The 25,350-nt window shown below is 47.7% G+C and overlaps 1 protein-coding gene across 2 annotated transcripts in view; it reads right to left on the bottom strand.

Annotated features, from left to right (window-relative positions):
• Paxip1 (PAX interacting protein 1) overlaps window positions 1-25,350 on the bottom strand; it is a 47,697-nt gene that overhangs the window by 3,270 nt on the left and 19,077 nt on the right. For both annotated transcript variants that reach the window (XM_055612812.1, XM_055612813.1), the window contains exons 6-17: window positions 23,282-23,905; window positions 16,904-17,654; window positions 16,435-16,529; window positions 12,877-12,972; window positions 11,780-11,917; window positions 11,173-11,294; window positions 9,690-9,874; window positions 8,724-8,767; window positions 6,084-6,154; window positions 4,194-4,296; window positions 2,509-2,677; window positions 1,363-1,463 (exon numbers count right to left, since the gene is read on the bottom strand). In XM_055612812.1, the coding sequence (XP_055468787.1) occupies window positions 1,363-1,463; window positions 2,509-2,677; window positions 4,194-4,296; window positions 6,084-6,154; window positions 8,724-8,767; window positions 9,690-9,874; window positions 11,173-11,294; window positions 11,780-11,917; window positions 12,877-12,972; window positions 16,435-16,529; window positions 16,904-17,654; window positions 23,282-23,905 (2,499 nt within the window). The remainder of the gene's footprint in view (window positions 1-1,362; window positions 1,464-2,508; window positions 2,678-4,193; window positions 4,297-6,083; window positions 6,155-8,723; window positions 8,768-9,689; window positions 9,875-11,172; window positions 11,295-11,779; window positions 11,918-12,876; window positions 12,973-16,434; window positions 16,530-16,903; window positions 17,655-23,281; window positions 23,906-25,350) is intronic.

The raw sequence follows: 25,350 nt of genomic DNA, 5'->3' as shown, positions 1-25,350 counted from the left end.
CTGTCTCGTGAATCTGTCCCTGGTTCTGTCCCTCACAAAGGGTTTTCCTCTCTCCCTTTTACTGAACAGCACATAAATGATCACATGGGGAGGAACGAAGGATTCTTCACAGAAATCCTTAGCTGAGTTTTACAAGGGTTTAAGCCACAGACTCCAACTAGTTAACGCCCAATGATCCAGACAATGGACAGTATTCTAACAGACCACATGACTGTTTATCAAGCAGTATCCACATGGTAAGTTCAACATTTATGGTGGAGATGTGTTTATAAGATAGCTTTTAACCCACCTGCTATTTCCAGCAAAAATGAACAGAACCCACCTTCAAGCACAATGCATTACTCTCAGGTCAGGGGCATAAGAGTAAAGCTATGTATTAGCTTAGGTTGGAAAAGCGGATTACATGGTAAATCCAAGGGAATGAGGTTGACTGTTAAACACTGCTCTCTCTCTCTTTTTAAGGTTTATTTTACTTATTATTTATACAGCGTTCTGCCTGTATATATGGCAGCAAGGCAAAAGAGGGCACCAGATCTCATAGATGGTTATGAGCTACCATGTGGTTGCTGGGAACTGAACTCAGGACCTTTGGAAGAACAGCCAGTGCTCTTAACCTCTCTGTGAGCCATCTCGCCAGCCCCCTACACTGCTCTCTTAAAGGCAGGCTCAACAAACAGGCACGGTACACTGCGGGATAGCAGTCTAAGTGTCTTAGCGACCCCAAGCTATATTGTTAGCTCTACTGTGAGGCCCAGTAAAAGTTACATTCTAAGAGAGCGCTTATCTAGCAAATATTTAAAATATAGACTCCTAAATTTTAGGTTTAGCTTTCAATCAGTATTTTCTCAAGTACCTTCTCTAGTGGAATACACCTTTAATGAGAACAACACAAGCAAGGCCCACTAAGATTTGTTAAAAGCCAAAAAACAAAACAACCAGTTGTGGTTGTGCACACCACAACCAAACAAACAACAGCCCTTAAATGTCTCTTACCAGTTCACTTATTCATCAACACACACTGAGTCCCTTATCTCTGACAGGTGTACACATTAGGTTATTGTAGCAATTTTCTCATCAGAATGGAGAGTTTCCCTGTGGCCAAGTACGGCGGAACATGGCTTTATTCCCAGTACTCAGGAGACAGAGAGAGGCAAGAGGGTCTCAGAGGCCAGCCAGGCTTATATACCAAGGCCAGCCCAGTCTGCTCTATGCAGGGAGACTCCGTTACTGTCTCTTAAGATGTGCTACGTTCCCTTGCAGAAAGAGTAGCCACGAAATGGAAAGGACAGGGGATGAGCCCGTCCATCACCAGGCTACTGTCAGGCTCACTTGGCTCTACAGGGGCTTTCCTTCCCAGCATACCTTAAAGAGGGGAGAAACATGGGCTCGCTTTAAGGACTCTTCCAGACTGAAAGAGAAGAGCACTTCCGCCTCAGCGTCTCGCAGGATGTAGTTCTGCTCATCTGGAAAACAGAACAGTGCATGCTCTGAAAGACGCAGTCCTGCATAGAGGCAGGTCCACATGCTGGCAGGACATACTACCCACACCCACACTCACCCAAGACTTGGACATTGTCCTGGCTGTTTTTATGCCAATTTGACATACGCTAGAGTCATCTGAGAGGAGGGAACCTCATTTGGGAAACTGTCTCCATATGCAGTATGTAAGCCTGCAGGGCATTTTCTTTGTTAATGTTTGATGGGGGAGGGCTCAGTCCACTGTGGGTGGTGACACCCCTGGGACTTGGGTTCTATAAGAAAGCAGGCTGAGCAAGCCATGTAGAACAAGACAGTAAGGAGCACGCTCCATGGCCTCTGCATCAGCTCCTGCCTTCAGGTGTCCACCTTGCTTGAGTTCCTGTCCTGACTTCCTCGGATGATGAACAGTGATATGGAAGTGTGTGCAAACTAAACCTCTTTCTCCTCAAGTTGCTTTTGGTCTTGGTGTTTCATCACAGCCATAGTAACTACCCCTGACTAAGACAGATATTTATATCTCACACTGTTTCACTCATTTCCCTTGGAAACAGCCAGACTACACACAGAGGGGCGTGCTTCCCCATGCTAGGCAAGTGTACCACAGAGCTGGCTACACGCAGCCCCCGGTGTAAGTACTAATAGGAAGGACCATGCTGTGCATAGAGCTTCCACAGGCTGCTCACCAGTGGCCCCAATGAGAGAAGGTGGCTACCCTTCTTGTCAACAGCTAGGTACTCTTATCTACTGAGACTTTACCGTGCGTGGAAAATGAATATCCTAGGCGAATTCCCAAATGAAATACACTAAAAACAAAGGCTGCAGAGCTTGTATTTTTCCCTTGATGCCATTCAAAGACTAAACCTTTCTTATAGTAGAATACAAAGATGTCAATCAAAAGAATCCCTATGATAGGAAATAACTTCATGAGTTTAAATAATAAACTATACATATACTGGGATAAATCTAAGAAAATGCCACAACTTCACCATTGAAAAAGAGCACCCCTGCCCAGCCGGGTCTGGAACGCACCGATAAACGCCTGCCGCTTGAAGCACTCCTCCAGCCAGTCCGGGGTCACAATGTGCTTCACCACAGAGATGGCCGTCAGGAACTTCACTGTGCGTGTCACCTTGCTGGCTATGAGGTGCGTGCACTTCTTCGTGGACTCAGCAACTTCCCCACCCAGGATGTACAGCTTCTGGAGCCGCAAACACATTGGAAAGGGAGCCACATGTCAGCAGAGAGTGACACACTGGACCAGTGAGAGACAGAACTTGCTATCGCCCTCCTCAGCTGTACTTGACGACGGAAAAGCAAAGCACAAAGCACCTCCCATGGGCGCCTCAGTAGCTAACTCTGCGCAAACCTATGTCAGACACAAGTACTCCAGACACCAGTAACTGCATCGAAAAGGCCCGAGACTCCAGGGCTCAGCCCTCTACAGATACTCTACACTACTCTATAGATAGTCTATGCCAAATCCACCTCCAACTAACAGTGGCAAACTAGGGGACTGAGGCATACACATGTAACAAAGACCGTGCAATAGCCCTGCTCAGATTACAGAGGTGTAAAAATGAAATTTACAACAGCAGTGTTAGTAATTGCTTCCTTAAAAAGGAGGTGGGTGCTGGTAAATCGGCTCAGTGAGTAAGGGCAGTTTCATCAAGTCCTATGACAAGAAAGTGGAACCCACAGGCTTGAAGGAGATGGCCAAATCTTGTAAGTTGTCCTGTGATCCCAGACATACGCTGTGTCACATGTATGCCACCTTGCCTCCAACATACACAGAGCACACAAAATAGTTATTTTTAAAATGGAAAGCGTACAAATCTAACCTCATACACTCCGTGAATTTTTGACTCTCTTTCACCAAAACAAAACTCTCAGTTACCAGAAGACCCCAATCCCTCGGATGTTCTCAGACATAGCATATTTAACCAATGCTGTATTATCAACATCCTCCCCACCTATTGTTCTCTAGAATGGCCTCCTTCTTCCCCACAGAACTAATCATGTGCAGCCCCTTCGAGACCCTCGAAGGCCCAGTGCCCTTCAAGCCCAGAGTCTTTTTTGTTTTGTTTTCTTGAGACAGGGTTTCTCTGTGTAGCCTTGATTGTTCTGAACTCCCTTTGTAGACCAGGCTGGCTTCAAACTCACAAAGATCGGCCTGCTTCTGCCTCTGCTAGTGCTGGGATTACAGATGTGTGCCATTCCGCCTAGCTAAGCCTGAAGTCTTTATAAAAATGACATTCTGATGGTCCAGACTCCTACATAAACGGAAAAACTAGTAATGAATAACGAAATATTAGGCTTTTCTGGTTCATCTCCCCTGTTAGGTTTAAGCCCTGTCTTCACCAAGGAACTGCAAGGCAGAAATGAAATAAAAGCCTTTGATCTTGTACATTCACCTTCAGTGTTCTCAGTTTCTATGTAAACGAGACGGTCTAGAAATACTTCCTACTGTATCTGCGGCCAACAAGAAATTACCAACACTTCATAACCGCTCTCAGCAGGGCTGGAGACAGGATGCTCCTAATTCAACACTCAGAGCCAGGGCGACTGCAGCAAGGAGGCGCCTACGCACAAGCCAGCACTCTACCCAGTGACACCCCAGCTAAGCACCACGCTGGTACATGGCTACCCTAGAGCAAAGAGACAGAGGGGACACTGCTGAAAAGCATTAAACACATTAAAGCATTAAAAGCTCTCACCTTAATGTACTGCTGAACTTGAGCAGGCTCAAAGCCAGTGAACAGCACATAGGGCGTCAGCTCTGGAGTCAGCTTCTTGGTGGGGGGTGGCAGGTCTTCAATTCTGTGATGCAAACACACAGGAAAACCATGATTTCAAACAGATGTTCTTCAGGGAATTCAGAACTTAGCAAGCTTTAGGAGTCTGAGTGTTTGGAGGGCACTCCTGTGAGGGAAGATAGTCCTTTCTCCAGCACCAATTAACGCACAGTTCTACCCCAAAAGATGCCCCCTGAAACACCCAGGAGAAGCATTCAGATCATTAAGGACGATGCTCTCAGGGGGACATGGCGGTGCTCAACTCTATCGTCAGCATATGTAGGGACAGGCTGATGACTTCAAAGCCAAGCTCAGCTACAGAGTAAGCTTGAGGCCACTCTGGACTACACGAGACCCTGCCCAAAAAAATAAGAAAAAGGCCAACACTGTCCTCTTCCCTATCAACCACTCCCCTGTGACTATGGCTCAGTCGGGCTCAAGAAGGAAGCAGCATTAACACTCATTTCTGCTTCACTGATTTACCAGCTCGCTTGGCACACTGGCTGCTCTTCACACAGCCCTGCACGGTGGCTGCCTTCACATTAGCATGTATGTGCCCAGCACAGTGGCCACTTTTTGCATTAAATTGTATTTTTAATATTTTCATTTATTTAGTATTTTACAGTGGGGCTGACAGAACCCAGAGCCCCACTACACCAGGCAAGGGCTCTACAACTGAGCAAACCCCTAGTCCCTTACGTCAAGCTTTTAAAAAACCTTAAGTAACTTGGTTAAACTCTGTTGTTACGGTCATGGTGACACATTGAGAGGCTGTCCTGGTACTTCAAGCCCGCTAAGTTCTAGCCCTGTCTTCACCAAGGCACTGCAGAGATGAAATAAAGCCTAAACACTTTCAGTGTTCTCAAATCTTATTTCTAAGTTTCTATGTAAATGAGATGGTCTGGAAAAACTTTCAACCATTTAAAACCATAGCCATTTAAAAACGAGCTTTACTCAGGTTGTGCTACCAGTGTGGGGAGTAAGAAGAAAAAGGGAGCTGAGAAGGTGCTGATTGCAAAAGGCCTTCAACAGTTCCGGGTCAGCGAGTACAGTGTGGAGTGTCAAGAGCTCTTGAGTGTCATGGGAGAGGAAACAGGCCCCTGGCCTGCTCCTGTTCGCTGCAGCTTCTGCTCTCAGGGAGGCAGGACTGCTGGCCGCCATGCTGCCTCCAGATGAGCCAGTAACACACATGTACCAACTCCCAGCAGCGCGCCAAATCTCTCAGAGGAGTCTGGGCTCTCTTTCCCACAGTGGCCTCTCTGAGAACTGGTACCTCAGAGTAGCACACCCATGAGGCCCAGTGCCCAGCACTCAAGATGGACATGGGGCACTGCCCAGGGACAGCCTGTCTGCCCACAGCAGCTGCTGCTTCACACAAGGTTCGAATAAAATTTTGCTTGAGAAAAAGGTTCTGGGTTTTATTTTTAATAAGAAAGAAAACTGCTTAATTATATCTCTCAAATTAAGACACTATGGTATATCATGTGGCAAAGGTAAATCCTGTTAAGTCAATTTACAATTATATGTAAGGCCATTGAGCCTGCGTGTGTGCGCGCGCGCCATGTGCATGCCTGGTGTGGGAGGCCAGAAGAAGGCATCGGTTCCCCAGAACTGGAGTTATAGACAATTGTGAGTTTCCATGTAGGTGCTGGGAATTGAACCCAGGTCCTCTGCTAGAGCAACCAGTGCTCTTAACCACTGAGCCACCTCTCCAGTCCCTCAGAAACATTGGACAGTTGGCAGCAATCTTCCAAAGCAGACAGATCTGTAAGAAGCGGGCAACTATAAGGTGGCTTGCCCTGCCGTGCGTACCTGGCTCTTTTAGAAGAAGGCTGGATGTTGGTGGCCTCATTTGGCTTCAGCTTAGGGGGTAATCTTACACCCTGTAATTAAGAATTGTGCACGTCAATCAAACAATCTCCAAGAATACAGGAGCTTCCAAGACAACACCTCCAACACCCTCATCACCTACCCACAGGAGAGTACTACAGCCCTCACTGCTAGAACAAGTATTCGCTCAAAAAGGCTGGGTGGCACAGGCCATGAGCAGAAACTAACACTTCAGAGAACCTGCCTTTTTCTTCCTCTCCTCCTCTAGTCACCAAATCTCTGAATACATATAACTGCCTGCCTGTTCCTTTCATCTCTCAAGGTTCCTCAACCATTAACTCCCCATCTTTAAGTAATTTGTCCTGGGTCCCAACTTGGAATATGGCAAACATTATAAGTACCAACACATCTCCCTAGAACAAAACTAGCCTAAAATAGAAAGTCACCTGAGGTCACAAGATACCAGTTGACAATCAGATTGACAGTACTATGAGCAAGATGAGGTGCTAACCTTAGCAAGAACCTCACATACTGGAACAGCCCGAGGCCTTGCCCCCCTCGGCAAAAAGCCTCACCCACCAGCTCAAGCCACTGCCCCAGGACAGAAGCATTCCAACAAGACAGTAGAGAATGGAGATGGCCTGTGGAGTCTCCATCTCAGGGGTCATCTACACTCTGCCACACTGTTCATCCCTACATACTGTAAACTTTGAGGCTTTTAGTCAGCTGGGTACAGAACCACTACCTACTACGTGACATTGGCTTAATCTTCAGCATCACCAAGATAAATAAATAAAGGCCAAGCCACCATCTTTACTTGCTCACTTACTATGTTCATGACCATATTCCAAACCTCTAGCCCAGACTCACTTAACTACAAGCCACGTCTCCTACACATGCTGCCATGACTACACAACCAAGAAAGCCAAAGGCCTAAGAGCCCTATGCAGTACATCGTCGCCAGGAAGACGGAGACCTTCTTGCCACTGACTCGCTCCACCATTTCCACAGCAGCCCCTAGCCAGGAGGGAACTGGCCTGTTGGGGAGCTGCAGCTTTCATATAAAGGCTCAGGAAACTGGGCCATGTGGTCTGTGAGAGATGGCTGCCACTTTCCCATTTAGTCAGTTCTACATGGGACCTGTCTCAAAAAGCAACCAGCGTGTGTGGAGAGGAGGAGACCTGCAGGAATCAGGTCATGAAGTAACAGGCCAGTGTCCTCTAGACATGACAGGGCTACTGCACCATGAACTCAGAGCAACTATGAATGCCTGCATGACACCTGTCTCTACAAGATCAAGCCAGTCAACATTCTAGCATGGGATGCGTGTGTGAGCTCCCTGCCCCTGGCTGAGGAGCTATTGACAGTGGATGGCTTCTTGGGGCGGGAGAGTCAAGCTTTCCTTACGAGTACGGCCTCCGGCAGGTTGACCATGCACGGTGGCCATGCAGATATGGGTGGTACTAATTAGACTCACTGGGTTACTTTTTTAAAAAGAGGATATGAAGGGGAGTTGCAGAGGTCTGGGTAGGGGGTGACGGAGTCTGAAGGACCATGGTATCTGTAGACTCCTATATGTGAATGTTTGGTGAAACCATGAAAGATTAGGAGATGCTGCCTTGTTGGGAAGAGTGTGTCCCTGGGGCTGGGCTCTCTCTCTCTCTCTCTCTCTCTCTCTCTCGTTTGTGGATCAAATGTAAGCTCTCAGCTACTGCTCCAGCACCATACCTGATGCCTGTTGACATGTTTCCTCTGAAACTATAAGGACGGACCCAGTTAAATGTTTTCGTTTATAAGTTGCCTTTGTTCTGGTATCTTTTCAAAGCAGCAGAATAGTTACTAGACAGGGGTGAATATGACTGAATTCCTGTATGAGTGTATGAAATATAAGAATAAATAAATTAAAAATATAAACTGAAAATACTTTTATAACACGTTAATGTATCTGTGACAGATATGCAGAGCTATGCCTACAGCAGTCACTATCCAGCAGCAAAGCCCTGTTCTTCTGAGGTGTGGGCCCGGCAGGAACAACGGATCTTAAGCGAGTAACACTTAAGCCACAAACTCATCAGACCTCAGAGGTGACTAACAACTTCCAGAGTGTTCTATCCCTAAGTGGCTCTCTAGAACATCCAATATGACATGAGTCTTCCCAGGAACCCCCAGGCATGTTCTCCGGGAACCAGGAAACTCTGACCTGTGGCCTGTGTTGGGTCATATCTCCTCCACTTCTATTGGTTCTGAAGGCCTTGCCCACTAGCTATGAAAAACAGCCAGCACTTGATGACAGTCCTGCTCCTTGAATCCAGGAGTGTCACACAGCTCTCTGAAGCCAGCAAAGATCTCCATGTACACATGCATACTCCTATCACCCAAACCGACAACAGAGAAGCATGTAGACTGGTATGCTAACACACTTGTAACACAGAGAAGATACCCCTTCAAGTGCTGTCAAATAAGGGACAAGACGCAAACATTCACAAACATCTCCACTGCGCTCGAGTAACCCAGCAGCCACAGTGTGCATGAGGGGGAGAGGGGGTGACATAGAGGAGCGGCCACAGTGGGGTGTGGGGATGACATACAGCAATGGCTCTGTGGGGTGTGGGGCTGGCGTACCATCAATAGCTCCGCAGTCACCTTCACTGGGACCCGCCATGCATCTGAAAGAAAAAGATGTCACCTTCCACACTGAATGCACACACAACCCTGCTGTAAGCCCTACCTAGGCAGAGAACCTAGTCATTCAGGGCTTGTCCACACACTCAGTCAGGGCAAGTGTAGCTAAAATACTGCTGCTCAGGTTCCCAGGACAGGTGAGGCAAGCATGGCTGATGCTTTGCACACCGAGGTTCACCAAGGGTATGCACTGTGAGCAGAGTCCCATTCTGAGACAGTGCGGTTATGAGAGGTGGCCAGCACGACCCACAATGACCAATGTACTAGTGCTGGCCACAGGGAACAGCTTGTGCTGCACAACAAAGTGGACCTGAGGCCCAATGGGCACTTTAGTCTCTGCAAGGCCCAGGCAGTCCCTCTGGACAAACAGCCGCACAGTGAAGTGTGTCCAGCAGAAGGCAGAGCAAGGCTTTCAGGGGAATGCCAAAACACACCTGAATCATGTTCAGTTCAGAAAGGCAGAATTAAAATCTAGTGTTGTATATTTACACAAACATAAATATTAAAGATAAAATTTAAAAACCTTTTAAAAAAGCTGTGTGGCACCTTATATGCCGTCTTCTGTGGGACAGGTCTCCCCTAAAGAGTTGCATATCAAAAGGCTGACCACACATAAGGCGGAAACCATCTGGGAGTGACATTACGTCCTCAAAACTTGACAGTGACAAAGAAGGCATCACTCTAGGAGAGAATGGGGTGTTCCAGCTCTAAACGCCTCTCGGTCACAACTCAAAAACCAAACTATTTAGAGCAAGGGCAGAGGGACAGGGAGTGGAGGTGTGCAGAAGGGGGCAGAGGGACAGGGAGTGGAGGTGTGCAGAAGGGAACTAAGTGAAGCAGGTGGTGCAAGCAGTTTTGACAGCTGTCAGGCAACAGTGACAGCACACAAACCAAACCATCACTAACCTAGAAGACTTAAGACCAAGTGTGGAGTAGGCGCAAAAGGGTCCGGAAGGTTGAAGGCTGTGTACCGGCTGTACTGCACCTGCCGCAGGGCCTCGAAGTTCCCCAGCAGAATGTCCCCAAGCCACTGTGCATTCACACAGGGGATCCTCCACTCTTTGGCCTTCTCATACTTCAAGCCACTTGGTCTTTTTTCACGAGAAAGCACATTTACTCAGTGTTAGCGCCATCTTACTATGAATGTTTTCTATTCATCAACAAAAGCCAACTTTAAAATTAGTAAAAGTGGCAGGCGTGTTTCAGCAAAGCTGCCAGTAATCCCATACTGGAGGCCAAGGGTACTGAAACAACCATGGACTCCAGCTGCATCAGGGACTGACTCTAATTCGATTCCTGGCCTTTAAACTCATCAAGTTCTATTATTCCATCCATTCACCACGTGAAGTCTTTTTTTCTTTTGCTTTTTTGGTTTTCGAGACAGGGTTTCTCTGTGTAGCCTTTGCTGTCCTAGACTCACTTTGTAGATCAGGCTGGTCCCAAACTCAGAGATCCACCTTCCTCTGCCTCCCAGATTACTAGGATTATAGGCGTGCGCCAACATGCCTGGTTTATGTGAAGTCTTTTATAGGTGTTTCTGCTGACGGTACTGTGAATTGGGATGCCTTTAAAAAATAGAGAGAACAGGTAGCTGGGCGTGGGGACACATGTCTGGAATCCTAGCGAGTCCAAGACAGCCAAGGCTACACAGAGAACACTGTCTTGAAAAAACAAAAAAGAGAGAGAAAGAGAGAAATAACAGGTATGATGGTGGCAGACACCTTTAATCCTAGCACTAGGAAGACAGAGACAGATGGATTTCTGTAAGCTCAAGACCATCCTGATCTACACAGAGTTATAGGACAGACAGCCAAGACCAGTTAGAGACCCAATTTCAAAAACAAAACAAAACAAAACAAAAAAAGCAAACCAAACAAAAACACCCAATAAAAAAAGAAAGACTAAAAGGCACTACAGAATGGAAAGGGGCTAGCAATAGTGACACAGAGGTCTTTGTGTCATCATTTTTAAAAATATTTTACTTATTTATTTTATGTTATATGGGTGCTCTATCTGCATGTACACCTGCATGCCAGAATATTGCATCAGATCCCAGTATAGATGGTTGTGAGCCACCATGTGGTTGCTGGGAATTGAACTCACGACCTCTGGAAGAGCAGACAGTGCTCTTAACCACTGAGCCATTTCTCCAGCCCGTGTCATTCTTTTATGGACTTCGAAACTTGAAATTCACACAAAACTATGATGTATTAAGAAACGACTGCTGCCAGGCGTGGTGATGCATGCCTGAATCCCAGTACTTGGAAGTTTGAGAGCAGCCTAGCTTATAAGAGGCCACACTTTCCCCAACAAACCAAACCACTAGACTATCTCCACACCCCTCTCATTTGACCTAACATAACTGAAGCAACTTCCAAGCTCAGCTTACTCTTTACAGATGAGGACCGTGTTGCTGCGACACAAGTACCCAGTGTACTTGGCACCCGCCAGGTATGTCATTAACTTGAGGTCATCTCTGTCATTGTCAACAAATCCAGTCACAGAGATAATCTGGGGAGAAAAGAGCAAATGAGATTTAACACCAAATGGCTTTGATTATACTTTCTCACACTCCTATGGCATCAGGGGATGTATCTGGCACTAACATTCCTAAAATCATCAGGAGAAGAACTTCACAGATGGAGCATGAAATATATAGCATCAAGGCAGGAAGAGATATGGAGCTACACTCACAGAAATACTTCTGGCATCTGTGCGGTGATGCCCAGCTAACCCCTGAACACACACACAGAGGGCAGGTCTTTACTTTCCTTACCAGCCCAGACTTGGAATTATTTGGCAGCAAGTACCCACAGTTAATAACTAAGTTCTGCCCAACAGTGACTTATCCTAGAGTCTGAAATGCCAACGAGGTAGAACAAAGGATGTCTTGTGGCAGGCACTGCATACAGCGGCCACAGCACGCAGAGGGTGAGAAAGCAACCCAGGGGTCTGGGACAGAACTGTGAAAGCCAAGAAGAGGGGATGGGCCTTACATGCTGTGCACAGGGTTTGCCCCCAGGAGGGAATGCCACAGGGAAATGCAGGGCTCGATGGGGTGGCACCAGCTTCTTCTTCTTCAGGACTGTGTTGAGCCAGTGTGCAGTGACACACCGCTTTCTCTCCCGTAGTGCCTGGCAAACAAAACACTCACGCTGTCTCTGCTTCTTTGCTTGAACCGGGCAGTAAATGTTTGGCTTGCATGATACAGTGATACAGCGCCACCTTCCCAGAAGCCAGTGAATCAAAAATTCTACCTCTGGGGTATCTGAGGCTCCCAGGGCACCTACACGTTTCGTGTACTCACAAAGAAACACACATACACATGATTTAAAAAAAAAAAAAAAAATTCACAGTCACAACACAATTTCCCCACAAAGAGAAACGTACCAATCCCCTGCATATAAACAAACCAAGTACCCCCCCCCCCCAATTTGACCACAGGGGAGACACACAGCACAAAAACAGAGCAGTCAATAGCACTGAACAGGGTACTCCTAGAGCCACTGTCATATACACAATAGCATCCATCTGTCAACTAGCAGGAAGACTTGTAAAAGAGAAGAAATGCTGGGAAAAGCTTACAGGCCAGGTTTCCTACTTGCTCTCTCAGGTCTTACCCTCAGGAGCGCTTGCATGAAAAGCCCCAAGGGGTGCCAAATCCCATCTTGAGAGTCACCTGGACAGTGATTAAGGTGGGAGGGATGCTGACTAGTTTTTCTGCATCCACCTGGAACTTCCTGGTTCCTTTCTATTGCCCAAAGCTTTCCACAACACAATCTAGCCCACTGAAGTGGCTTTCTTAGTTTTGGAGGCAGGAAACTATTCTCTAGAAGATTCTAAAAACACTGTAAGGTGGGACACAGTAGCTCACTAGTCTAACATGCATGATCCTAAGTTTGATTCCCAGCACCACAAAAAACTGGCATGTGCATCTACCACTCAAGAGATAAAGATGAACTCTGCTCCACGCTGCATTCATGGCTGTTTGGGCCACATGACACTGTTCCATGAACAAACATATTAAGCACTTGCTTCTAGGGCTGCACATAACAGTGCTGTGGCCTCCCGGTCATGGTGATCAGTTTCTTACCTGTGCATACATACTACTGACTTGGCTCTCGCAGAGGAGGTGTGTGCATCGGCTCGTGAAAGTGGGGTCCACAGTGCCACCGTGTGCCTGGATTATCTACACAAGAGACCCAGGCAGACATGACGTCAGCTTCAATCATTCAGGTTACTACAAAAATCGTGGTTTCAACCCAGAAACTACGACTACATTGGCATGACCCAGGATAAACAGAACCTAACAACAACATTCACACAGCATGCACGCAATCTTCCCCCAGCACACTATGGCACTCAGCTGTTTCAGAGAATGAAGACCGCCATGTTCTTCAAACAGCCTCGTCAGCCTAGCACCGATGACATTTTGGGCAGTGGAGCGTGTGACAAAGCTGCCTACGGTGTCCAGGCGCCCCCCTGCCTTCTTACTGAGAACAAGTGGTATCTCTTCTCAATACTGTACGCTCTCAGAACAGATCCACTGCTCTCACAAACCTTCACCCTGGAACAAAAAGCCTCATCAGAATGTAATGTGTCTGACGGGCTGGAGAGATGGCTCAGCAGAGATCAACGAGTACTGCTCTTCTGGAAGACCCAAGTTTGGTTAGCAGCACCCATGCTTCTGCCTGCATCTCCAGCTTCAGGGGACCCAATGCCTCAAGCCTCAGGAGGGGTACACACACACACACACACACGCATTTATGAAATATATATATATATATATATATTATGGGAACTGGTTCCAGTTTTGGAGAAGGGATTGTTCTATCCTGATGTTGGTTTTATGCCCTAGCAACAGTCAAAAGGCCATCACCACAGAGAATTGAACATTACTGCACAGCAGCTGAAATGTAAGCTTAACACTGTGAAAGACCTGGTCTCATTCCAATTCTGGTTTCACTTGCCAATTTGAAATAGTGTGTTTTTGTTTTAACTGTTTTAAGTTTAGCTTCAAGGAGTATGACACCACTAGAAGCTCCTGCCTTCACCTGCTTCCCACCGCCGGAGCTGTGTCCTCTGATAATTACTAACATATTCTAACTCACATATGCTATGCTATTCATTGCTTTCTGGTCTTACACATTATCTACTGAGTGTCCCTGTGTGAAGGCCAGGTCATCCAGGTAGCTTCTATGGCACCCTTAAGACAAATGTTCCCTCCTTGTCTAAGTTTTTTTTCTGGTGCTGACTATGACCTCATCCCACCTCCCATATCTGCTGTCTTCAAAGTATCCTATCCTTCAAAGCTCACTCCCAAGCTCTCCACAGAGATGTGAGGTGCTCTTAAAGTGTGTCCTCAAATCACATATTCTCCCAGTAAGCCCCAGGGATAGCTCTCCAGAGATTCCTCCACCTCCTGCCCTTGGTCTGGAGCCATTCACAAAAGGGGAGAAGCCAATCGCTGCAGTATGGCCACACAAACAGCTGGAAGACCCCACACCTGGCTAGCCCAGGGCATGGCAAGCACACTCTCAAGCCACTGCAAACAACTGAGTTTGTTTGCACCAAGTCTTTTCATGAGTATTTCAGGAGGGAATTAGAACCTTCACCGTGTCTCTCAAAAGAGCAAACAACCTCCTCATGTCCTTTGCCCCACCTGCCAAGTCTTAAGCTCTGTTTTTATATCTACTTAAGAGTTCCCTTCAATGCTCACTCAAGAACTCCCTCGCCATCCAGTCAAACCCTATTTCTTGGCTGCCAGGCACCCCCTTGCTGATCAGTGGCATCTAAATAGAGGGGAGGGGGTGCACTCTGAGCTAGACACCTGTACTTCTCCTCACCCCGCAGCTGCACTCATCTGAAGGGCATGCTGCATGCTATTTGACTCAGAAATCACCACCCTCAGTTGATACTGGCTCTACAAGCTATGCTGAGCCCTACACCCTGCACTGTCCTGATCTAAGTCTCCCTTCACTAAGCCTCTAGTTTTTCAAGTGCCCTGAACTGTCCCTGCTCCAACACTGTTCTCCCTCTGTTCAGCCTGCCAGTGTGTTGTTCTCGACAGCTCTCTTTCTTTCTCTGTCCCAACTCCCATCATGCAGTGTTGCAGGGCTTGGGGTTTAGCAGTGGTGGACCATTTGACTCTCAAGAGTAAGGCAGGTTCAATCTTCAGAACAGGAGAAAAGCAGAAAAGGCAAAAAAAAAAAAAAAAAAGATTGAAAACAAAGCATGGATGCTGTCCACAGCATCCTTCAATGCCTTCAAAAGCCAAACTGACTGGGAGTGTTGGCTCGGCTAGAAAAAGCTTGTATAACATATAAGAGGCCCTGGGCTCAGTCCCCAGAGCCCCATAAACTGGGTGTGGTAGCACATGCCTGTAATCCCAAATGGCTGAAAGAAGTTTAAGTTGTTCAAGGTCATCCTTGGAGTTCAAGGACAGCTTCTTGAGAGACCCTGACACAAACAAGCATATGAAACATCAAACTTTACTGTTTCATGACCGTTGATTCTAGTTCTACCTTTTCATAAAGCTTCTCAACATACAATTTCATAGTCCCCCATTCCTCCCCCAAGACCGTTTTCTGACCCTGCAGCCCTAGACACTCTCTGGCCCCCCAGCCCTATCCTCATATCTTATCCTCTCCTGGCTGGCCCATCACTCACCTTCCTGGTGAACCCAAACAAAGTCTACACCTGACCACATAACACAGCTTCTACTTCAATTCACCCCCTTTCTATATAGCTTGCAATGAAAGTCCAAATTCCACTACCATAGCATTTGATAATGTACTGGAAGACAGACAGCCTTTGTCCTTTGCTCTTCCTGACTCAAGAGCTGCTCAGGACTAGACTTGATGACAGTCCCCATCAGTGCCAGAAGCGCCTTAAGTATTTATTAGGCTGCTCTGTTGGGATCATCCCCCCATTCCTTCCTGAACCCCTCCTGTGGACAAGCCTTGTGATCACCTCTACCAGCTTTAACAGCCCTGTCCAACCACGAACTCATGCCCCTTTCCAGGCTGCTCCTAGACCTTCTCTGTCCACACCACCGCACAGCCCGCCACTGTGTGGCTTGCCCAGCCTCTGCCAATTCCACATTGCCTAGTCTTGCAGCAGCACACTTGGCACTCAGTGGAGGTTTAAGCACCAGGAGTGCTTATAGTGAAGAACTCAAGCAATGCCTCTATCCTAAACTCCGTCTTATTGGGGGAGGGTGGGGGTTGCTCCATTTTGATTTGTAGCGTGATTGACTGCAAGAAGAACTTTTCCAAAATTTTCTTTTTCTTTAAGATAGATAGATAGATAGATAGATAGATAGATAGATAGATAGATAGACAGACAGACAGACAGACAGACAGACAGACAGACAGACAGACAAACAAACATAAATGGACCAGTATTCTACAATTAAACCAGAAGATAAAGGCAACCATTACCCCTAAGGGAATTGTAAGAGCCAAAACTCACCCAGCACCCATGTGACAGAAGCCCAGAAAGTGGTGGGCACTTCTCACAGAGGGCAGGCAGCACTGATGGAGGTACTCATGGCACCAGAGTGCACACATGGAACTTGCTGCATGAGACCAGCTAACCAGGCAGCCAGCCTACACCCTCAAGCACACAGCCCCCAGCTTCCCCAGCTCACCCTTTTCCAGGTGGCCAGCAGCTGCTTATCCGACATCTGCTCAGGATAGTCCGCAATTGCAAACACACATCCTAGCAAGAAGCCTTCTTCTGGAACTAGAGTGACAGACATGAACATAAATTAAAAGTGCATTTTGATGAGTTCAGTTTGAATCCATAATCTAACTACATTTGGAATGTTGCTACAAATATACTAATCTACCTACAAAATCAGATCAAGAAGAAGAAGATGTAATTTAGGTCTAGGCATTAAATCCTCAGCATTGCTCCTGAGGCAGCTTGGATACTCTGTGAACACTGGTCCTCACTGTAGTGTGCAAAACATAAAGTCCCCTAATTATCTCACTGTAATGCCTGCTGGACAGGTATGAAACTCACACTCCATGTGTCACACTTATTTGATAGGTGCCATGCTCTTGGACCACTTATGCAAGCTTGTAACTTGTGAGAAAATAGGAACCAGTACTAACTCTCCACTGCGGGGTCGTGTCCAAAAAGCTGCTGCTGCTGCTGCTGTTGTTGTTGTTGCTGCTGAGGTGGGGGCTGCAGGGGCAGCTGCAGGGGCTGCTGGGGTAGAACCTGGTGCTGTAGTGCCTGGGACGTTTGGTTCAAGTGTGCTGCTTGATTCTGCATCTGCTGCTGTTGCTGTTGCTGCTGGTGCAAGCGCTGGAGCTGCTGCTGCTGCTGCTGCTGCTGCTGGAGAAGGTTATGCTGCTGCTGTTGCTGCTGCTGGAGCTGTGCTAACTGGTGCTGCTGGAGCTGCTGCTGCTGCAGCTGATGGAGCTGCTGCTGCAGGGCATGCTGCTGCTGAAATGGCTGCAGCTGCTGTTGAGGGCGATGCAACTGCTGCTGAGGGTGTAATGGTTGCTGTGGAAACTGGAGCTGCTGCTGAGAAAACTGATGCTGATGGACTTGCTGTGGGAACTGATGTGATGGCGGCTGGGGGTAAGGCTGTGGCTGTGGCTGCTGCTGTTGTGGCGGCTGCTGTTGCTGCTGCTGCTGCTGCTGCTGCTGCTGGAGCTGCATGATCTGAGGCTGGAGGTGCAGGACTGGGTGCTGCTGCGGTGGCTGCTGGGGAGGATGGTGCTGCTGCAACACGTGTGTCTCGGGAGCACCTTTAGGCTGGCCAAACAGCACAGTACTAGCAGTGGGGTGTCCCTGCTGGCCGTGCGCCACCTGCTGCTCTAGGTTTTTTGTGGGTGCTGAAAGGGACTGTAAGATCTAGAAAACAAAAGGAGGGCCAAGTCACTACCAATAATTGCTGAGGGGCACTACCCATTCCCAGGCGAGGAGCAGTGCATCCCGGCAGCTGATATGCTGAACGGCTACATAATGGGGACCAGACAGCAACACCACATTGCTCTCCCATATGTACTTTGTATTCAACATCCAGAGAGCAGGATGCTCAATTACAAAAACAGAAAAATAGACTAACAAACACAGGAGCTGGGAGATGCTCAGCAGGTGAAGTGCTTGCTATTGGAGCCTAGCAACCTGAGTTTAAGCCCTGTCTTCCACGGTAGAAAGACAGAACCAATTCTCCAAAGCGGCATCAGATCCACACACCCTTCCCCCGCTCGCACTTCCCCCATCTCACTTCTCCCCCTCCTCACTCCCCCCCAACAGACTTGAGGGCACTGATTCACAGAGCCGCTGCATCTTAAAGAACACAAACAGAATAAAACAAACGGCAGTATTTGGTCCTGCGTGGCCAGGCTACCGGGAATGCAGTGCTCTCCCCTGCAACTCCCTCCTTCCATACCATGGCCTCGTTCTGACTGACTAGACAGTGCTATGGGAAGTGGCAGCCTTGGCTTAGATCTCTCCACAGGTACAACCATGTTGTACTTCCTCCTGATTCTGGGAGTCGCCTCTACTTCAGGTAAGGCAGGGGACCCACTCTTACCACCAGAGCAACTCGCAGTTACACCAGCCAGCGTAGCTCCTGCTCCTCCCTCGCTGTACCTTGTTCTAGAGCGTATGTGACACAGGAAAGGGACAAATGGACTCTAGCAAAAGGTGTGCTTAAAGGCAAATGTTAGCTCAGCTTGATGAAATGGACCTGTGATTCTAACACTTGGGAAATGGAGGGAAGAGCATCAGTTCAAGGTCAGCCCTTGCTACATAGGGAGTTCAAGACTAGCCTAAACTACAAAAGATTGTACCTATAATAATAATTACTATTATTATTCTATAATTATATATTATATATATATGCAATTATATAATAATTAATATTACTGTTAATAATAATTATTATTATTATGAGGAGGAGGGAGGTGCTGGGGAGTAGGTCATGCTAGTCCAGGAACCTGAGCTTACATCTCTTGAACTCACGTAAGAGCCAGGCACAGGAGTATATGCACCTGCGATCTTAATGCTCTTACAGGGAGAAGGGAGGCAGAGACTGGGGATATAAGGAAGGTCATAGGTCACATAGCCTAGTTACACAGCAGTGAACAAAAGAGACTTTCTCTCAAACATGGTGGAAGGCACGAGCTGACACTTAAAAAGTCCTGCTCTAACCTCCACATGAACACTGTGGTATAAGCCCGCCCACACATCAATAGCACTATAGGCAAAGATTTTTTTTTTTTTAAGTGAATGGTGCTGACTTTAATAGCATATATATTAAAACTGGAATGATAACAAAAAATAATAGCATGGAGACAGCTCATAAAGCCTCAACCCTACAGGCAACTAAGGAAAGCTAAGAGCAGAAGTCTTCCCCAGGGAAGAGCACAACAACTGGCTATCCCACACCAAATGGTCAGCTCTAACACATGCATACGTACAAGTAATATACAGACCAATCAGGTTATATTCATATTTAGAAGTACACGCAGAGATATGTAACAATCAATGAAAAAAAGTCATGAATTTGAAAGAGCGCAAGGAAGAGAGAATTTGGAGGGAGGAAACGAAAAAGAAAATGATGTAATCATATTAAAATCCTAAAAAATAAAAAATAGGTTGAAAAAAAGCAATCTTTCGTTTGTTTTGCACGCAGATATATGCCAGCACTGAGAACAGTGTTTAGAATGACTTCCTGAGAAATCACTACAGCTGTTGAATATCCTTCCTCAAACAAGACTAAGCAACAGATGGGACAACACAGCAACGGCCTGTCACATGAATAGGCCAAAGCAGCCATCTGCCACACTGCTGTTCTCTGTACCGCCAACCCCATCCAAAGGGACCCTGGAGGGAGATGCCCCACAACACAAGAGCTGCTGGCAGGACAGGCATGAGGGAACTCTGCAGCCAGGCAGACCCTCTGGACCAACTTTTGAGAGAGATCAGCAGAATGCAGCAGATTTTGATGTCTATGTGGGGAGGGTTATGCTAAAAGGAGAGAAGGAAGCCAGTGGTGGTTGCGTACACCTTTAATCCCACACTCGAGATGGAGAGGCAGGTCTCTGCCTCTCTAAGTTCAAGACCAGCCTGGTCCACAGAATGAGTATCAGGACAGCCGGGGCTACACAGACAAACCCTGTCTCGAAAAACAAAACAAAACAAAGAGGGCATGACATGCAGCTGTTTCTGTCCTGGACTCAGAAGCAAAGGCTGAAATGTCCTCCTGCTGTGGCTGACCCAGTCTGCCCAAGGAGAAACAAAGAAGAGTCAGGAGTCAGGAGAGCCCAGCCAGGCCCACCGACAGCCTGAGGGGTTCTACACCAGTGGTGGAGACAACCGCAAGAGCACTGCTGTGCTCACCAAACCAACTTCCCATATCTGCCTCACAGCAACCAGAGGAACCCAAGAAACTGAACCATGCTACCTTCAAGCAGCAGTTCTAGACAGACAGCAACTTCGAATTTCCCCTCTTTGCATTGCATCATCTAAATTCCTGCCAGAATATAAAAACACATACCACACAAGCCCTAGCTGGGACATACCAGCCATCAAGCAGGAATTTGACAAGTCACCTCCCCCTCTCCACTAATCAAACTAAGTCCCCTTCTCTGACATTCTGAAATTCATTTTTTGTTCTCAGTGGTAATGATGCTCAGGAAGCGCCACAGTAACCTGAACCTACCTTTGCTGTTGCTGGCTGAGCTGGCTCCATCCTGGAACCAGTGTCACTGGAGGACAGTGTCAGAGCAGCTCATATCAGACATTAGTCTCTGTCTACATCCAGACTCAGGATTCCCCGCACTTAAACCTGCCTCTACGTGAGCATACACAGCAGACCACTGACTGACCAACCCTGCTCCTGCTATGAGAGCGGGGAAGGGCAAAGCCCTTGCCTTCAATGTGAATGCATGGCTGCCACCCAGAACTTCTCACGGAAGGAAAGGAGGTATGCGGACTCTTGAGCAGCTGAAAGCCTAACACCAGCTCTGAGATCTTCTGAATCAACATTTCCAAATGTTTATAGGGCAAATCCACCTGAACAGCCCAGGTACCCCTCGCCCAAACCTGCTCACCTTCTAATCTCTCCTTCTGGCGGTACTGCCCCTCTCAAGATCTGAAATGCCCATCATCTTTGCCTCCAGCCCACTGACCACCACACCCCTTACCTCCAATTGTCACCAGGCCCACTAGCGCTCCAACTCCTGCATTCCTGCTGTCCTCCCCTGCTCCCACTCTGTGGTTGTGGGCCACACGGCTCCTGCTTCCTGGACACTTAGGCAGGAAGGTAGGGTGGTCCACCCATCATACTCAGGCTGAGCCACTCCTTCTGTGCAGTCCAGTACCCCCTACCTCATGCTCCCCACAAGTAGACATGCCGGCTTAGGTCAGCTCTGAGGCCCCCTCACCTCCACACCTTCCCAGAGACTCCGAAGGGCTGTGGTCAGTCATGTACTTATGAACAGTACATATACAAGGCATGAACCTGTGAAGTCACTTGACATGTGAGTGGGGACACTGGCAGTCAAGCAGGGACTAGGGGGACCTTCTGCCTAGAGGTGCTGCAGTTTCTGGAACACCAGGCCAGTTTTTTGTTTGGTTGGTTATTAAAGGTTTATTTATTTTTGTGAATGGTTGTTCTGCCTGAATGTAAGCCCATAACATGAGCATGCAATGGCTGCTGAGGCCAGAAGAGGGTGGCAGAGCCCCTGGGACTGGTGTTACAGGTATCACGAGTGCTGGGAATCAGACCCAGTTACTCCAGAAGAGCAGCCACGGATCTTAAACACATAGCCATCTCTCCAGCCTTCACCTAGCCAGCTTTTATCATACCGTGGCCATGCAAAAAAAGCTTAAAATCCAGCCTGTACAGAGAATCTTGTAATCTGGGCAAATGCATAAAATTTTTCAATTTATTTTGACCAATGCAGAATATGCCTATGAGTGAACTTCAAAGGGCATGAATTAGGCTGTCTGTGGCCACTTCCTTGTCCATCCCTACTGGACCCACTCTTTGTATGCTGTCCCCGCTGATGCATGGCATTGTCTATTTCAGTGTCGAAGCCATAGTGACAGCAGTCTGTCAGGGCTATAGGCCAGCACAGTTCAAGCCAACCCCTCATCTTACCTCTGTCCAGCCTGAGCTCCCTCTTACTTCCCAGGTCACATTAAAACCATGGTTACCAACCTAAACTAGTGCTGGCCATGTCCAGCAGAACTGCCTTCCAGTCTTTGACTCAGTCACCTTACGGTACCCCCATTCTCCTCAGATAACCCTCTTTTATCTATCTTGCCTCAGCAGCTAGGTTTTTTCTTCATAACACTTAAGAATACCTGGAGTCACCAGGATCACGACTGTCCCCTCCACTGTCTCTAGAATCTCAGCCATCAGTGTTTACTGCTAACGTCAGAGACAAGGTTCTAACAGCAGAGGCTTTCTTAAAGCTCTCAAAAATCAAACCCAGCAAAATGATTCTTAGCACCACCTCACATCCGGGCCATCATAGTTCCCCCTATGTCCACCTCAAATGGCACTGCGTCCTGTCTCAGGTTGTTAACACAGTTGAGCACTGTTAAAGGGGAGGTGGAGGATGGGAAGAACAAAGCAGCCAGATCAGTGAAGCCAGTACAGCAGCTCTTGAATGGAAGGACTTTTGGCTGCCCATGCCAGAATGCTCCCAGCGTGGCCCTGGACTCTCCTCTTGCTTCGTCCTACCTCATGCACTGCCTTATCTGCTCCAAAGCTAGACAGCATCGTCTGCTGTCAACCCCACTCACCTCCCTGCTATCAGACCCCTCTCCGCCTGCATCCTTCCTCTCCCAAACCTCTGCTCACTTACCACGTGCCAGCCCCTTGTAGGGCTTTCCCATTTCTTTCTCCTCTCACCCCGTCATAACCAGTCATACAACAGTGGTCAGACCTCAGCTGGGCGCTGCTCAGGTCCTCTGAAGGCTTCCCAGGAAATGGGCGCACACTCTTCCCCATGTCCACTGTAACAAAGCTACTTGCCTTGTCTCTCATGGTGCTCTCACACCACCCAGCTCACCTCGTGTTCTGAGAGGACAGCAAGTCCTTGCCTACTTCGGGTCTTCACCTGGAACTCTGAGCTCAGTCCTTTCCACAACCTGTCATTCAAGCCTGATTGACATCACCTCCCTCATAAGATTCCTCCTGCTATCAGGAAGTGTCTGGCTCTGACTGAAATATACAATGATATGCACCAACAGGGACAGCATGCAAAGATGTGAGTCTTTAGGAAAGCCAGTGAGATCGCTCCTGGGAGAACACAAACGGCTACACTGCCAGGCCATAAGGTCTCCTGTGCTCACTAGCAGGTATTTGGATCCCTGCTGGCCCAACTGTCACCATCTGATTCATGCCTGTTTAACATGACTATAAAGAAGTTCCTACAAAAATGGGACTTGTAAAGAACCTGATCCAAAGGTCATAAAATCCCACTCTTTGATGCAGCTGTCAGCTTCCTGAAACTTACATGTGCAACATTGGACGGACGGTTGATCTGCTGGATGTCCGCATTGTTTGTGATGTTTCGTAACGTCCGGACAGCTGGGCTCCAGGTCCCTAGCATTTCTGATCGCTCAGAACTCGGGAGGTTTTGTCCAGCAGCCATCAAGTTACCCCGCATGTCAGGAGGCAGGATGTCCCCTGGGACAGGTGGCACATTGGCACACAGGTTAATGAGTCCTGGCCCTTTTCCCTGAGGCAGCCTGCGCTGGGCCGTGGTGAGTGGCGGGGCTTCCGCAGGGGCCCAGTTCAAGCTCCGCTCCTGCTTCTCGGGGGAAGAATCAGAAGAGTCATCAAACATCAACTCCCCTTTAGACACCTCGGCCCTGGGCTTGGGAGAGCACGGCTGCTCAGCAGGAGAGGCTTCTGGAGAGCTGGCTACACTCGACTTCTCCTCAGTGCTGCCCTCGTTCTGAGAGTCCTGCTCCTCGTTGTCCCCCTCCTCCTCCTCCTCCTCTTCCTCTTCATAGATGATCAGACGGGGATGGTAAAAGGCTTCGTCCTTCCTGCTCTTCTCAGACACGCAGTCCAGGACCCAGTCAGGGGTGACAATCTTGATATTTGCTCTCTTGACAGCACGCTCGTATTTCTCCTAGGAGGGAAGCGTAAACACATACTAAATGCCACTGTCTTCTCTCGTCCTGTAATCATGTATCTGAGGAGCCAGCTTTAAGTGGGATACAAATGCAGAACTGCTGATGTCCCTGCCATGCTACCCAGAGAGGCAAACCCTATGCCTGTATCTGTGAGCTAGAGCTATAAGAGGGACCACAGAAAGGAGGGGTCTTGATTGCAGCAGGAAGCTTACAAGACTTGGCTCAAATCAACTTTTTTTTTTTTTAAAGATTTATTTATTATTTATACAGTGTTCTGTCAGCTGCATGCCAGGAGGAGGCGCTAAATCTCATTATAGATGGTTGTGAGCCACCATGTGGTTGCTGGGAATTGAACTCAGGACCTTTGGAAGAGCAGCCAGTGCTCTTAACCTCTGAGCCATCTCTCCAGCCCTCAAATCAACTTTTATAGATGACATTTTAAATACATACAGAGAGCTAGAAATCTTATGGAAAATAACAAAGTGAAGATCTGGAATTTCTATTTATACACACTAACGCTTTTTACAGAGCTGGCTGTCCAGACAGGCTGACATTCACTAAGGGAATTGTGGGCAAGTACCTTCAAGTCAATAGGAATGGTCATGAGTGTGGCTGCCCCTCCCCCAAAGAGGTTAGATATACAGTAAGAATACAACTTAAAACCAACACTAAGAGATAAGGTGCGATGTTAGTATAAACTGCCAATTTGGCACCTGGGCACCTCTGGGAGAGATTATCTCGATAATAATTAATTGATATGGGAAGACTATTAATCGTGGATCCTGGACAGCATGATGGGGAGGCAAACTGAGTACTGGCATGCACTCAGTCACTGCCCCTTCTTCTGACTGTGGACATATGACTAGCTCCCTCAAGCCTCTATTGCTGTGACCTCCCTGCCATGATGGAGTTTCTTCCCTAAGTTGCTTTTGCCAGAGTAACTTCTTACAGCTACAAAAGAGAAACTTGGGCAGAAGGTTGATGAAGAATGGAGAGGGGCAGGAGTTGGGAATGCCTCCCAGGTAGACTGGGACTGGGACACAGAGGGTAGACAGACACAGCACAGCTAGTGAAAAAAAGATGGAGAAAGTATAAGGTGAGGACCGGCCTCTTGGGAAGCTTCTTGAAGAATGAAAAATAATAAAATAAAAGTGGCCTAGCCTGGTGTGGTGGCTCACGCCTTTAATCCCAGCATTCAGGAGGCAGAGGAAGGTGGATCTCTGTGAATTCGAGGCCAGTCTGGTCTACAAAGTAAGACCAGGACAGCCAATGATACAGAGAAACCCTGTCTTAAAAAAACAAGAGAGAGAGAGAGAGATGGGGGTGGGACATTCGTTAGTTCAGGACAGCCAAGGCTACACAGAGAAACCCAGAGACCAAAAAGATAGATAGATAGATAGATAGATAGATAGATAGATAGATAGATAGATAGATAGATAGA

The sequence above is a fragment of the Psammomys obesus genome, unplaced genomic scaffold (assembly GCF_907164565.1).
Source record: "Psammomys obesus unplaced genomic scaffold, mPsaObe1.curated_primary_1811, whole genome shotgun sequence".
In the NCBI taxonomy this organism is placed as follows: Eukaryota; Metazoa; Chordata; class Mammalia; order Rodentia; family Muridae; genus Psammomys; species Psammomys obesus.
This window is presented reverse-complemented; position numbering and strand designations above follow the sequence as displayed.